Source organism: Eptatretus burgeri, chromosome 6 (assembly GCF_056783735.1).
Source record: "Eptatretus burgeri isolate ZD-2024b chromosome 6, Ebu_testis_v1, whole genome shotgun sequence".
In the NCBI taxonomy this organism is placed as follows: domain Eukaryota; kingdom Metazoa; phylum Chordata; class Myxini; order Myxiniformes; family Myxinidae; genus Eptatretus; species Eptatretus burgeri.
The window spans coordinates 101,873,491-101,885,581 of NC_140966.1; the positions used below are offsets into that span (position 1 = coordinate 101,873,491).

Consider the following 12,091-nt stretch of genomic DNA (forward strand, 5'->3'; position numbering starts at 1 on the left):
CAATGGGGAATGAAAACTGAACGGTTTAATGATGAAAATAAGCATAAAAAAATGTATTTTACATTTAAAATGATTAATATGAATCTGAGTGAAGATTTTAAATTATAAACAACCAGATCAATGTTAATTTATTTTAATATACTTCAAAAGAACGAATAAATGAAAGATTTCATTCCCGAAATCCCCTCCATTACGTCGTTGATTCCCCCTCGGAACGAATCGTTCATTCGCCCTAGTAACGGATCGTTCATTCCCCCTAGTAACGGATCCTTCATTCCCCCGAGTAACGGATCGTTCATTCCCCCTAGTAACGGATCGTTCATTCCCCCTAGTAACGGATCCATCATTCCCCCGAGTGACGGATCGTTCATTCCCCCTAGGAACGGATCGTTCATTCCCCCTAGTAACGGATCCATCATTCCCCCGAGTAACGGATCGTTCATTCCCCCTAGTAACGGATCGTTCATTCCCCCTAGTAACGGATCCATCATTCCCCCGAGTGACGGATCGTTCATTCCCCCTAGGAACGGATCGTTCATTCCCCCTAGTAACGGATCGTTCATTCCCCCTAGTAACGGATCGTTCATTCCCTGATTACTGATTTATTTGTATCATTCGCTCCTCGGTGTAAATCAGTGAAATAAAAACCCCGAAGAATCATGAATGACCATTGACACAAACTGAGCACGATGTGTCCACTTGAACCGCTTTCGGTTCCGCGCTTGAGGGAACTCTCACTCTTCCATGAGCCTCGACCATGTGGACAAAACCACAAGGCTGTGTTCCGTTACCAAGCGGCTTGTTATCGCTTTCCTGGTCATCAGTCAGTGGTCACGACACGTGACACAAAATGGCCGCCGTACTCGGATTCCAAACGACCCGAGAACCACCGAAATGTGGAGACAAATCCCTTGTTATAAATACTCATCATGTTATTCAAACGTTCGTTTAATTAATAGTTTAATTTTTACTAGACCTTACTCCCCCTATCATGTGGTAAAAGGGGGTTTTACCCCAAATATTGATATTTTACTAAAATCTCTGACAAACCTCCTCACAGATCCAGACCGAACTGGCCACGACACATCGTGTATCTATGGAAATGTATATCGTGTATCGTGTATCGTGTATCGTGTATCGTGTATCGCCGCCTCCAGGTGGGAGAGGGTTTTACAAGTCCCCACAATTTACAGTCCTCACCCTCCCACCTCACCCTCCCTCGCTCCTCCAACCCCTTCCTCGACCCTCCTTGCTTCGCCTCCGAGTTCCTCCTCCCACGCCCTCCTCGCTTCCCCTCCCACCCCCTCCTCGCCCCTCCCCCTTCCTCACGCCTCCAAGCTTCCCCTCCCACCCCCTTCCTCGCTCCCCCTCCTCGCACACTCCTACTCCAATCTCTGAGCTTCCCCTCCCACCCCTTCCTCGCCTCTCCGAGCTTCCCCTCCCACCCCTACCTCCTCTTCCTCACACCTTCTCGGTCCCCTCCCATACCCTGCTCACCGTTCCGAGCTCACCCTCCCACCCCGCTACCTCACTGCTAAAAGTTCCCCCTCCCACACGCTCCCTCACCCCTCCTAGCTCCCGCACCCTCACCCTCCTAGCTCCCATTCCCACCAATTCCTCGCTTCCCTCCCACCCCCTTCCTCGGTTCTCCTAGCTTCCCATCCCACCCCCTTTTTCGCCCCTCTTTTCTCCCCCTCCCACCCCTTCCTCGCCCCTCCTAGCTCCTCTTCCCACCCCTCCCTACCCTCTCTGAGCTCCCCTCCCACCCAGTGCCGGATTAAGCCTCGACTGGCCCAAAGGCACATTTTGGAATTTTAGAGAATGGCCTGAAAATTTTTAATTAGATCTCAGGCTCATGGAAATGGACCCCAGACAAAAGATGAACTGATTCAAGAACAAAATATTTAATACAAAAAAAGACAAATATTTAATGTGAAAAGAATTTTTGGCCCGAATTTTGGCTGGTCCTCAGGCACATGCCTTGTCTGCCTAATAAATGGTTAATCCAGCACTGCTCCCACCCCCTGCCTCACACTCCTCGCTCCCCCTCCCACCGCTTTCCTCGCTCCTTCTTGGTCCCCCTCCCACCTCCTTCTTCGCCCCTCCGAGCTCTCCCTCCCACCCGCTACCTCACTTCTCCAACCTCCCCTCCCACCCCCTTCCGAGCTTCCCTCCCTCCCCTTTCCTCGCCATCTCTCCCACCCCCTTCCTCACTCCTTCCCCCTTCCTCCTTCCTCACGCCTAGTAGCTCCCCCTCCCACTTCCTTCCTCGCCCCTCCTAGCTCACCCTCCCACCCCCTTCCTCGCTCCTCCTAGCTCGCCCTCCCACCCCTTCCTCGCCCCTCCTAGCTTCCCCTCCCTCACCCCTCCTCCCACCCCCTTCCTCACCCAATGCTCCCCCTACCCCTTCCTCACCCCTCATAGGTTCCCCTCCCCTTCTTAGCTCCCCTCCCCCATTCCTCGCCCCTTCAAGCTCCCCCTCCCCTTCCTAGCTCTGCCTTCCCCCTTCCTCGCCCCTCCTAGCTCCCCCTCCCCTTCCCCTTCCTAACCCCTCTTAGCTCCCTCTCCCCTCCCCACCTTTCTCACTCTCCTCATTCCCCCTCTCCCTTACCCCCTGGCTCACCCCTTCAGCTCCCACTCCCCCGCTTTCCTCACCCCTTCTCTTCCCCTTCCTCACCCCTTCAGCTCCCATCCCCCTTTCCTCACCCTCCCCTTCCTAGCTCACTCCTTTTCTCACCCCTTCTAGCTCCCCTCCCCTCCCCCTTCCTCACCCCCTCAGCTCCCACCCCCCTTTCCTCACCCTCCCCTTCCTAGCTCACTCCTTTTCTCACCCCTTCAGCTCCCACTCCCCTCCTCTCCTCCTCCTTCCTTGCTCCCCCTTTCCTCACCCCTTCAGCTCCCACTCCCCCCCCTACTTTTCTCACCCCTCCAGCTCCCCCCCTCCGTTTCGATCCTCGATCTGTTCAGACACTTGTGAAGAGTTTTGAAGGTTTTGTTTTTAAAAACAAAAATATGGCTGCCGAATCAGGTGACTTACCTTGTCAAATTTTTCTCTGTGAACCATTTTATTCCTCGATGACCCTCAATTTATTTCCTGATCAGATGTCGCATTTATGACGTCATAACGAAGGTGAAATTATGACGTCATAACGAAGGCACCGATGACATTTAAAAAAAATCTCACATTCCCCACGAGGAATAAGTCAATAAATGAAATAAATTTTGTCAATCCGATGAGCGGGAGAAAAACACGAAAGTTCTATGTGGATAAACAAACAAACAAACAAACTATAAAACCGTATCTTGCCAAAAGGTGACCACGTGTGACTCCTTTAAGGTCACACTGAGGTGAACAGAGCTGCTATCCTTGAGGAATATCTGCCGACAAGAGATTCCGATGAGAATCGTTCTACAGAGTAACCATGAAAAATATGCGTTTTCCTCATAACGTCACCAAATGACGTCATAATGTCTCAAGCTTGATATATCTAGAAAGCACTCATCGAGCTGTTCAATTTGAGGTACTACACGATATGGTTCCTAAAACTTGAAAATTTGACCTTGGGGTCAAATATGTTTGACCTCAGGCGCTAACCATGAAGGTCAAGGCCAATCGCCACCAAAAATTAATCAGCTGAGCGCCAGACCATGAACTATGTTCCCATGAAGTTTGAAGACGATCCGATCAAAATTACTCAAAAAATAAGGGTTTTGTCGACTCCCCTGATTTGCGACAAAGTGACCTTGACCTTTGACCTTGACCTTCATAATTTTGTGCGCTGAAAGGGACCTCTATAGGCCTCTGATATGCGAAGTTACAAAAATTTCCAATGATAACTGTGCTCTGCAGAGTGATTTATACGTGATTACAGACCAAAAAAAAAAAAAAAACATATGAAGGTCAAGGCCAATCGGCACCAAAATTAATCAGCTGAGCGCCAGACCATGAACTATATTCCCATGAAGTTTGAAGACGATCCGATCAAAATTACTCAAAAAATAAGGGTTTCGTCGACTCCCCTGATTTGCGCCAAAGTGACCTTGACCTTTGACCTTGACCTTCAAAATTTTGTGCACTGAAAGGGACCTCTATAGGCCTCTGATATGCGAAGTTACAAAAATTTCCGATGATAACTGTGCTCTGCAGAATTTTTTATACGTGATTACAGACAAAAAAAAAATTAAAAAAAATTAAAAAAACATACAAGCTGACTAACATATCTTGCAAAACTTCGTTTTGGCAAGATAACAAACGAACGAACGAACGAACGGACCCAATCACAACACCTTTTCCTCTGGCGAGGGTACAAAGTGGAGTGTTTGACTTGGGGCACTGATCGACCACAGACTCGAGCGTGGACTGGAATGTCTCCTCGTTGAGATCATTCGCCTCAGTCAGAGCAAACACAGAGACGAGGGAAATGACACCCAGAGAGTGATGATTCCTCAGTCCCATTATATCAGCTCGTGAACCGGTTGTTACCTCAATTATAAAAATATTCAGCTTGGTGGACACAGCGACAGCAACTTCTTGGGCATACAAACCATCAGTGACAAAACCAGTCGGAGGTGAAACCACGATCTGGTCTCCAAACTTCAAAGTACTGCAATAGTAAAGTTTAAAAACTGGAGCCCACATGACAGCAGACGTAAGTGATCATTCTCTGTGAGAGTCAGGACATTCCAGGCACCCACCAGAAGGGACCACCTCAAGTTAACCTGGGGAGACTGCCAGTTGGTGGACGACACCTCAGCACCACCCCAACACACACCACCACAACCTGGTCCAAAAGGGTTTACTTATTTATTTATCCATGCTCTCATCTCATGGAATAGCATCGGACAACATAACAAAGGGAAAAGCACCAGAAAGGGGAAATGCAAGCGGCAGGGTGGAGGGAGAAAGCAGACGGATACGGACAAACAAGGAATGCAGGTAACGATGAGGTACAGGAAAACGGAATGGATGGACAAGATGGATACGTAAGCAAAATTTTGAGGAGTGAGAGTGCTTTAATGGGGGTACAAGAGATCATGGTTTTGGATTGAAAATGACTTGAGATGGTCGTGAACAGCTGTCTCAAAGACTTGGAGGTTACAATGAGATGGAAGAGAGTGTGGAAGGTGGTTCAGGTCAGGTCGGTCAGGTATGAGAGCATGCGCCGGAGCAACATGTCGCTGTGTCCACTTTCTGCCGGTACTCTCGGGGCCCTGTCTGGCCATCCCTCCAGGCAGATTACTGGCCCATCCCCATCTCCTTGAGATGCTGATCAACCTGCTGCAACCACGAGGTACGTGGTCGGCCCATTGGCCTCCTCCACTCATCGGGCTCCCTCGCTGAGAGAATCTGGTGAGCAGGATCAGCTTCAAGAAAATGAGCCACACGCCCATGCAGCCGCAGCTGACGCAGGTAAAAAAAATCTCATTTCAATCTCTCTCAGCAACCGCTCGTTGGATGCAAAGTCCGACCAGCGATAGCCAAGGATTCTACGAAAAGATCTGGTACCAAAGGAATTACGTCTCTGTCTCAGATCCCTGGTCAGTGTCCAAGTCTCACATCCTGAAGCAAGACTGGAAGCACCAATGACCTGAAGGCTCATACTTTCGTCCTCCCGCACAGGTACCGGCTGTGCCACACCCCATGATCCAGTGAATCCACGACTCCCCTGGCCTGACCCAGACGTCTGTTGACCTCTGGCTCACAGCCAGCAGACGTGAATATCACTGCCAAGGTAAGTGAATCTCTCCGTGACCTCAACATCCTCACCACAAACATGTACAGACAGGATTGCAGCATCCAATATGTCATTGAAAGACTAACTTCGTTTTGACCCAGGAAATCTGTACCAGCGGCTCCGACTCCTCATTCAACACCTCAAGACCCCCCAAAAGGATATCGAGAGTCTCCACAAAGATGACTGCATCATCTGTGAAATCAAGGTCAGAGATGTTGACATTCCCAAACGATGCACTGCAGCTTGATCTCTCCGACATTGTCCCAGGAATCCAGTCAATACAAGTGCTGAAAAGTGTGATGGCCAGTACACACCCCTGATGAACTCCAGTACCAACTGGAAATAAGCCAGAGATGGTATCACCACATCTCACAGCACTCTCAGTACCAGAGTAGAGTTCAGACATCAGATTGATCAGATTTGGTGGCACCCCAAGAAGACCAAGAATCCTCCAGAGGGCATCGCGATTCACTGAATCAAACGCTTTGCAGAGATCAACATGGGCTGCAAGCAGCCCCTGCCAAAACTCGTCTGCATTCGGTGAGGACCCGGAGAGCAAGGATAGGGTCAATCGCTGACCTCTTTGGTGTAAAGCCTGACTGTTCTGGACACTGGTGCTCAAGCAGATGGTGGTGAACCCTATCAGGAATTATCCGAGCAAAGATTTGCCTGGCACTGAGAGCAGCATCACCCCTCGGTAGTTGTTGCAGCATTGGCGATCACCGTTCCCTTTCCAGAGATGAACAGGCCCCTCTTCCAGTCAGTTGGGATGATGCCTGTGTTCCAGGCAGAGCACAGAACTGCATGCAACGACATGAGTGCAGCATGTCCACCAGCCTTGAGAAGTTCAGCATGAATGCCATAGATCCCTGGAGGTTTACCCAATTTCAACCGGTTCACCGCAGCCTGTGTTTCCACAAATGAAGGTGGACCACAGTTGATTGGAGGGTCAGCAATAGGGATTGTAACACCCCTGATATCCAACTCAACAGCTGGTGGATAAGCCTGGTGCAGCCACTCAAAGTAACCAGCCCAGCGGGCCTTCACTTCAGACTCCTCTGTCAAGAGCCCACCACCCTCTGCTCTAACTGCAGTACACCGAGGGATTGGCTTGGACGAACGCAAAGCGAATTCCCCTGCAAGCAGGATGAGAATCACTTGAGCACAGATGATGCTCCACCCCCTCACAGATTCCTCGCACATAGGCCTCCTTGTCCACACCGAGTGCACGTACAGTTTTACGCCTCAGTCCCCTGAACAGCTGAACTCTGCCATTCAGCCTGACCCTACAACTCTGGTCAATGGTATCCTGGGTCTCTTGAGAGACAAAATTCTTCTTCACCCTTTGGTGAGTTCCAAGACAACGACCGGCAACATCAAGGATGGTGGTCTTGAAGGCACTCCACAACTCTTCAGGATCCCCAAAGCACCCAAACCCCCCCAAATCTTCACTCAGCCTGTTTGCAAACTCTTCAGCAACCCTCCCATCCTTGAGCTTGCCACCATCCAGCCGTGGTTTGGATGGTACCATTCTCCGGGATTTAAGCTGCAATTTCAAAGTTGCTACAACAAACCTGTGGTCAGTGTTAAGGAACTGAGCACTCCGGTTGACACTGCAGTTCTGGATCATCCTCCAGGGACCATCAACAAGCACATAGTCAATCTCCTTTTCCACACCACCAGCGTTGGAATACCAAGTCCAGCGATGAGCTTGTGGGTGCTGAAACCATGAACCAGCCTCCCTAAGTCCATGACTTCTTGCAAAGTCAAGGAACTTAGTGTGATTCTGGTTCACAGTTCCAGACCCATGGGGACCAACACACGTCTCATACCCATCGCTATCAGTTCCAGCCAATGCATTGAAATCCCCCAAGACGAGAAGATTATCTGGCCTGGGGCACGGATGAACCACAGACTCGAGCGTGGCATGGAATGCATCCTTCACGGTGAGATCACTCGCCTCAGTCGGAGCATATACAAAGACCAGGGAAATGACACCCAAGGAGTGACAAATCCTTCGTCTCATAATACGCTCGTTGACTGGTGTTACCTCAATTATAATTGGAGTCAGCTTATTGGATACAGATACAGAAACTCCTTTGGTGTTGTCACAATCAGAGTGGCCAATCCAAGAGTAGGTGTAACCACCTGCCATGATCTCGCTGCAATCCGGTCTCCGAACCTCAGAAAGTGCTGCAATACCGATGTCCAATGCTTGAGCTCAGATGATAACAGAGACAAGTGATGATCCTCTCTTCGGGAGAGGACATTCCAGGCACCCACCGGAAGGGAACGCCTCAGGTTCACCCAAGGAGACCACCTTCTGGTGGATGACACCAAAAGTTGGTTCCACAGTTAGAAAAAAAAAAGAAATGAAGAGTGTATGTGAGCAGTGATTCTGGATTTCAGCAGTTTCTCATGAGGGGGTTGCTGGTGGATTCCATGCATCCTGCAGTTAACTGGGGGATGGGGGGGGGGAGCTGGACAAAGCATGGAGAGGGCAGAGGGTGCAAAAAAATAAGTAAGGCAGAAGAAGACTGAGACCACCTGTTAGCGATGGTGAAATGATCGTCTCATAGACTCAGCTTCATCGTGAGGGGTTCCCTTGATCTTGAAAGCCTTTTTTCCACAGCATCAAGTCAAGCAAGATGAGAGGCAGGGTAACCAGCCGAGGCAGGAGAGCAATCAAGCTGTGGATGAAAGCCTTGTGCATGGACAGAAGCTCAGATTTACCAAGGAAGGATGGAGGACATGGGTATCCGCAGGGAGGGGCAAGGGGGGCATTAGCCCCCCCCCTGGAAAATAAAAAATTTGAAAAAATTACATGGAAAATACAAAATGAATAAAATAACATAAACATTTCTCAACAGTTCATTCAGTTAGAGCAGGTTACTACTCTTGGAACAGGAATTGGAGCCATCGGGGATCTCTTCCGAAATTGTCAATGACCCTGTTCATTAGCTCGGTCTTCTGGCTGTTCACTTTGTCGCGGTGGACACTTCGCATGCAGAGGCCGGATTGACGTTTATCACTCATCGTTGATCTTAACCAGGTCTTCACCCTGCGCAGTGTGCTGAAGGACCTTTCCACTGTACATGATGTTGCAGGCAGAGTCAGTGCGATGAGGATAGCCTTGCGCACAGCAGGGAACAGAGTGGTCTGCTTCACCAGCTCGATCATACCCAGAGAGTTGTCATCCAGTGGCTTATGCTTATGCACATCATACCACGCTAGAGCTTCTTCTACAAGGTTGTCAATGCCATACATTTCCTTGACAGATTAAACGATGTGCTTGAATTCATCTCTTTCTGTTTGCTGTATTTCTCTCGAATGTAGTGTGAAAATGTGAAAATATGGCGTGTTACTTTCACCAAAGCGACTTTCCAGAGACTGGATCAAGGAATCCATGTATGGGATATAGATGGTGCGGCGATAGTACTCCTCAATGGAGCCTCCTACATTCGGCCGGTGGACCTGGCGTGCGCATCGCCGAGGCATAGTCAAGTCTATGCCAAGTTCTTCTGCCAAGGTTTTCACCTCAGGGATGACATCTTCTGAGAACACATGGTCTGCACCATCCCGGTGAGCTCGGAAAGCCTTCATCAACAGGTCAATGTGATCTCGGACTCCCATCATGTCCATGTCGACTGCCTGCAGCTGTTGGGTCACTGGCTCCAACATCGCTGAGTACTTCGCAATGATCTTCAGACAGATGAGGAACACTGTGGTTCCTGCAGCACACCTCAGCTGATACGCCGTCTGACGCGTACTCTGTGACTCATGCTGGTTTGCCTCCAGTTGCTCCAGTTGTGCATAGATATCACAAAAGTTCTCTGAAAAGATGATGCTTTTGTACTTTGCGCTCCATCTGGTTTCACACAACAAAGGTATATTTGGAACCAGTCTCCTGCGCTTGGGACTACTGTCACGGAAGAATTTAATGATACATTTCACAGTTCCAGTCGTATTCCTCACATCTGCGACAGAATTCAGATCATGAACCACCAAATTCAGTCGATGTGAAGAGCAGTGCACGAAAACAGCTTTGGGATAGGTGTTCCTGATACGGGCCTGTACACCATCGTCTTTTCCTGCCATGGTTGAGCATCCATCGTAGCCTTGGCCGTGGAGCTTGTCGAGGTTAAGACCAAATTTTTTTGCTTGGTCGATGATAGCATCTGCAATTGTTGCAGCGTCCACCCTCTCCAGTGGAATGAATCCAAGGAATTCCTCACGTATGGTGGCTGAGTCATTCTGTTGTTCCTGCAGTGCAACAAATCGTACTCCAATGGACAGTTGCTCGGTGCCTGATATGTCAGCAGTTTCATCTGCAATGATAGAGAATCCATTTGATTCATTTGCAGCTTTCACAATATTGTCTCTTACTACTTCTTCGGAGAGAACTATCAGCTCGTTCTGTACACAAACTGATGTGTATCTCGCATTTTTGCTTGCGCCCTCCATGTGATCCTTCAGGACCGTGTCCCCTGCTTCTATCCTGAATCGCAGTAGGTCACAGAGGTTCCCCGATGTTCTCTCCTTCCCCCTCAATGCAATGTCATGGCTGCAGCAGAACAGAATGCTGGATAGTATGGGGAACAGCTTCTCTCGGTTTTGAGTGACTGCTCGGTCCATCTGGCTCACGATGGTCAACTCTGGCCTTTGCACGGTGGTGAGGAAATTGTTGGTATCTTGCAGTGCGCCTTTGTGCCAGGAGGAAAGCATGTGCTTCCTCGCGCACTCATTGAAGTCTTTGTATTTAACAAAAGGAGTCACGATGAATGCACCCATGAGACCTCGGTGCACTGGTTGAGGGAACGGCGCACAGTATTTTCACAGAGCACCTTTCAAGTGACTTGAGTAGGCCAGCCATGGAGAATATTGGTTTATCCACGTGTGGCGGAAACAGCGGGAGCCCTGTGAATCGTTCTGACAGCTGTAATCAGTTGGTGGGACGTATGTGTTCATCAGGAGGTCATATCATCGATTATTGGTCAAATGTTCTGTGGTTTTGACGTATGATCCAATGTCCAGATGATGAGGAAAATCATTGGCTACTTTAGCAAGTGGTGTTTGGGGTAGCATCTGATTGGTTGCTGTGAGTAACTGCTCGTGATGTCCCCCTCTGCGCTGCTCTGCTGGTTCAACATGCGTCTCCGATGTACCCGGGGTGTCTTGATTGTTGTCAGAGTCATCAGACTTACGTTTTTTTTAAAGAACCTCCTGCTATCCATTTCACATTCCTGAAAAATAAGAAAAATGAGGTTAACATAACAATACAAATTTAATACACTGGTCTTCCCCAGACTCTATAACAATCAAATCAACAGCAGTTAGTTTGATTATTTTGTATAAAATCCAACGTAGAAAATTAGCATGAGTTTTGTTACTGAAATAAAATAAATAGCCGCAACACAGAAGGAATGAACGAAAAAAACACTATCTTCCACGCCAAATATCATGACATTCGATCAATCGTGTGTCTTCTACCTGAAGAATTGTTAACATTTTGTTCTGTTATTTACAGTAATCTTAGCAAAAAGATGTCTTCACACTTCACACGGCGATCTCAGGATAACATTGCCCCCCCCCTGCATTTTTTTCTGCGGACGCCCATGATGGAGGATGCCCAGTCGGTGCTTTCTTTGAGAGAAAACTTTGCACGACAGAGGATGCCGAGTCAGTGCCTGGCTTTGTAGGCCAACTTTGAAATGTAGCTTTCCCAAGAGAGAGATCATGGTTTCGAGTGAGACCCAAGAGTTTGAGGAGGATATGCAGTATGGTCCTTTCTGAGAGAGAAAGAGAAAGAGAGAGAGAGAATGTCAGATTTCTCAAGATTGAAAGACCTGTTCCAAGTATTTCACCAGTTTGTTTGTGATTTTTGTCAATGTCTGATGAGAGGGAAGAGGCTACTGCCTGTCTGTCAGAAGGATTAGGGATGTCAAAATAGAGAGTGGAATCATCAGCAAAGAGATGAAAATTACTTTCCAGAGAGTCAGTGCAGTCATTGATGAGGATGAAGAATAATGTGGGGCCGAATGTGGAACACTGCATTGGGGTTGCCACGTGGTTTTCCTCCGATCGTCAAAGAATGGGGGTCCCCTGAACAGACAGGCAATACGATGGTGATTCACACTTTATATACAGTATTGCAGTGAGCACTCAAGGGTGAAGCTCGGGATAATACAACAGGAGGAATCTGTTGAGGTCTTGGTTATTTTCACCAAAACCCTTACCCTTACATTCAAAGCCAAACCAAATACCGAACAACTCAAATTAAAACCTCAACCCAAACATTCAAACCAAACTCCAAAGCTCACATTCGAACCCAACCCCAACCATCACGTTAAAACCCA

At 48.6% G+C, this 12,091-nt stretch overlaps 1 protein-coding gene across 1 annotated transcript; it reads right to left on the minus strand.

Annotated features, from left to right (window-relative positions):
- Positions 1-9,014: 9,014 nt before the first annotated feature.
- LOC147025472 (52 kDa repressor of the inhibitor of the protein kinase-like) lies at positions 9,015-10,526 on the minus strand. Its single transcript, XM_085887083.1, has 2 exons — positions 9,636-10,526; positions 9,015-9,536 (listed from the first exon to the last, which is right to left on the minus strand). Exons 1-2 carry the CDS (start codon positions 10,524-10,526, stop codon positions 9,015-9,017), a joined length of 1,413 nt encoding a protein of 470 aa, XP_085743209.1.
- Positions 10,527-12,091: the final 1,565 nt, after the last annotated feature.

Coding starts and splice junctions, on each gene's coding strand:
- LOC147025472 (XM_085887083.1), bottom strand. CDS start 10,526: ATGGGTGCATTCATCGTGACTCCTTTTGTTAAATACAAAGACTTCAAT. Junction 9,537..9,635: donor GTCCCAAGCGCAGGAGACTG/GTTCCAAATATA, acceptor GCACAACTGGAG/CAACTGGAGGCAAACCAGCA.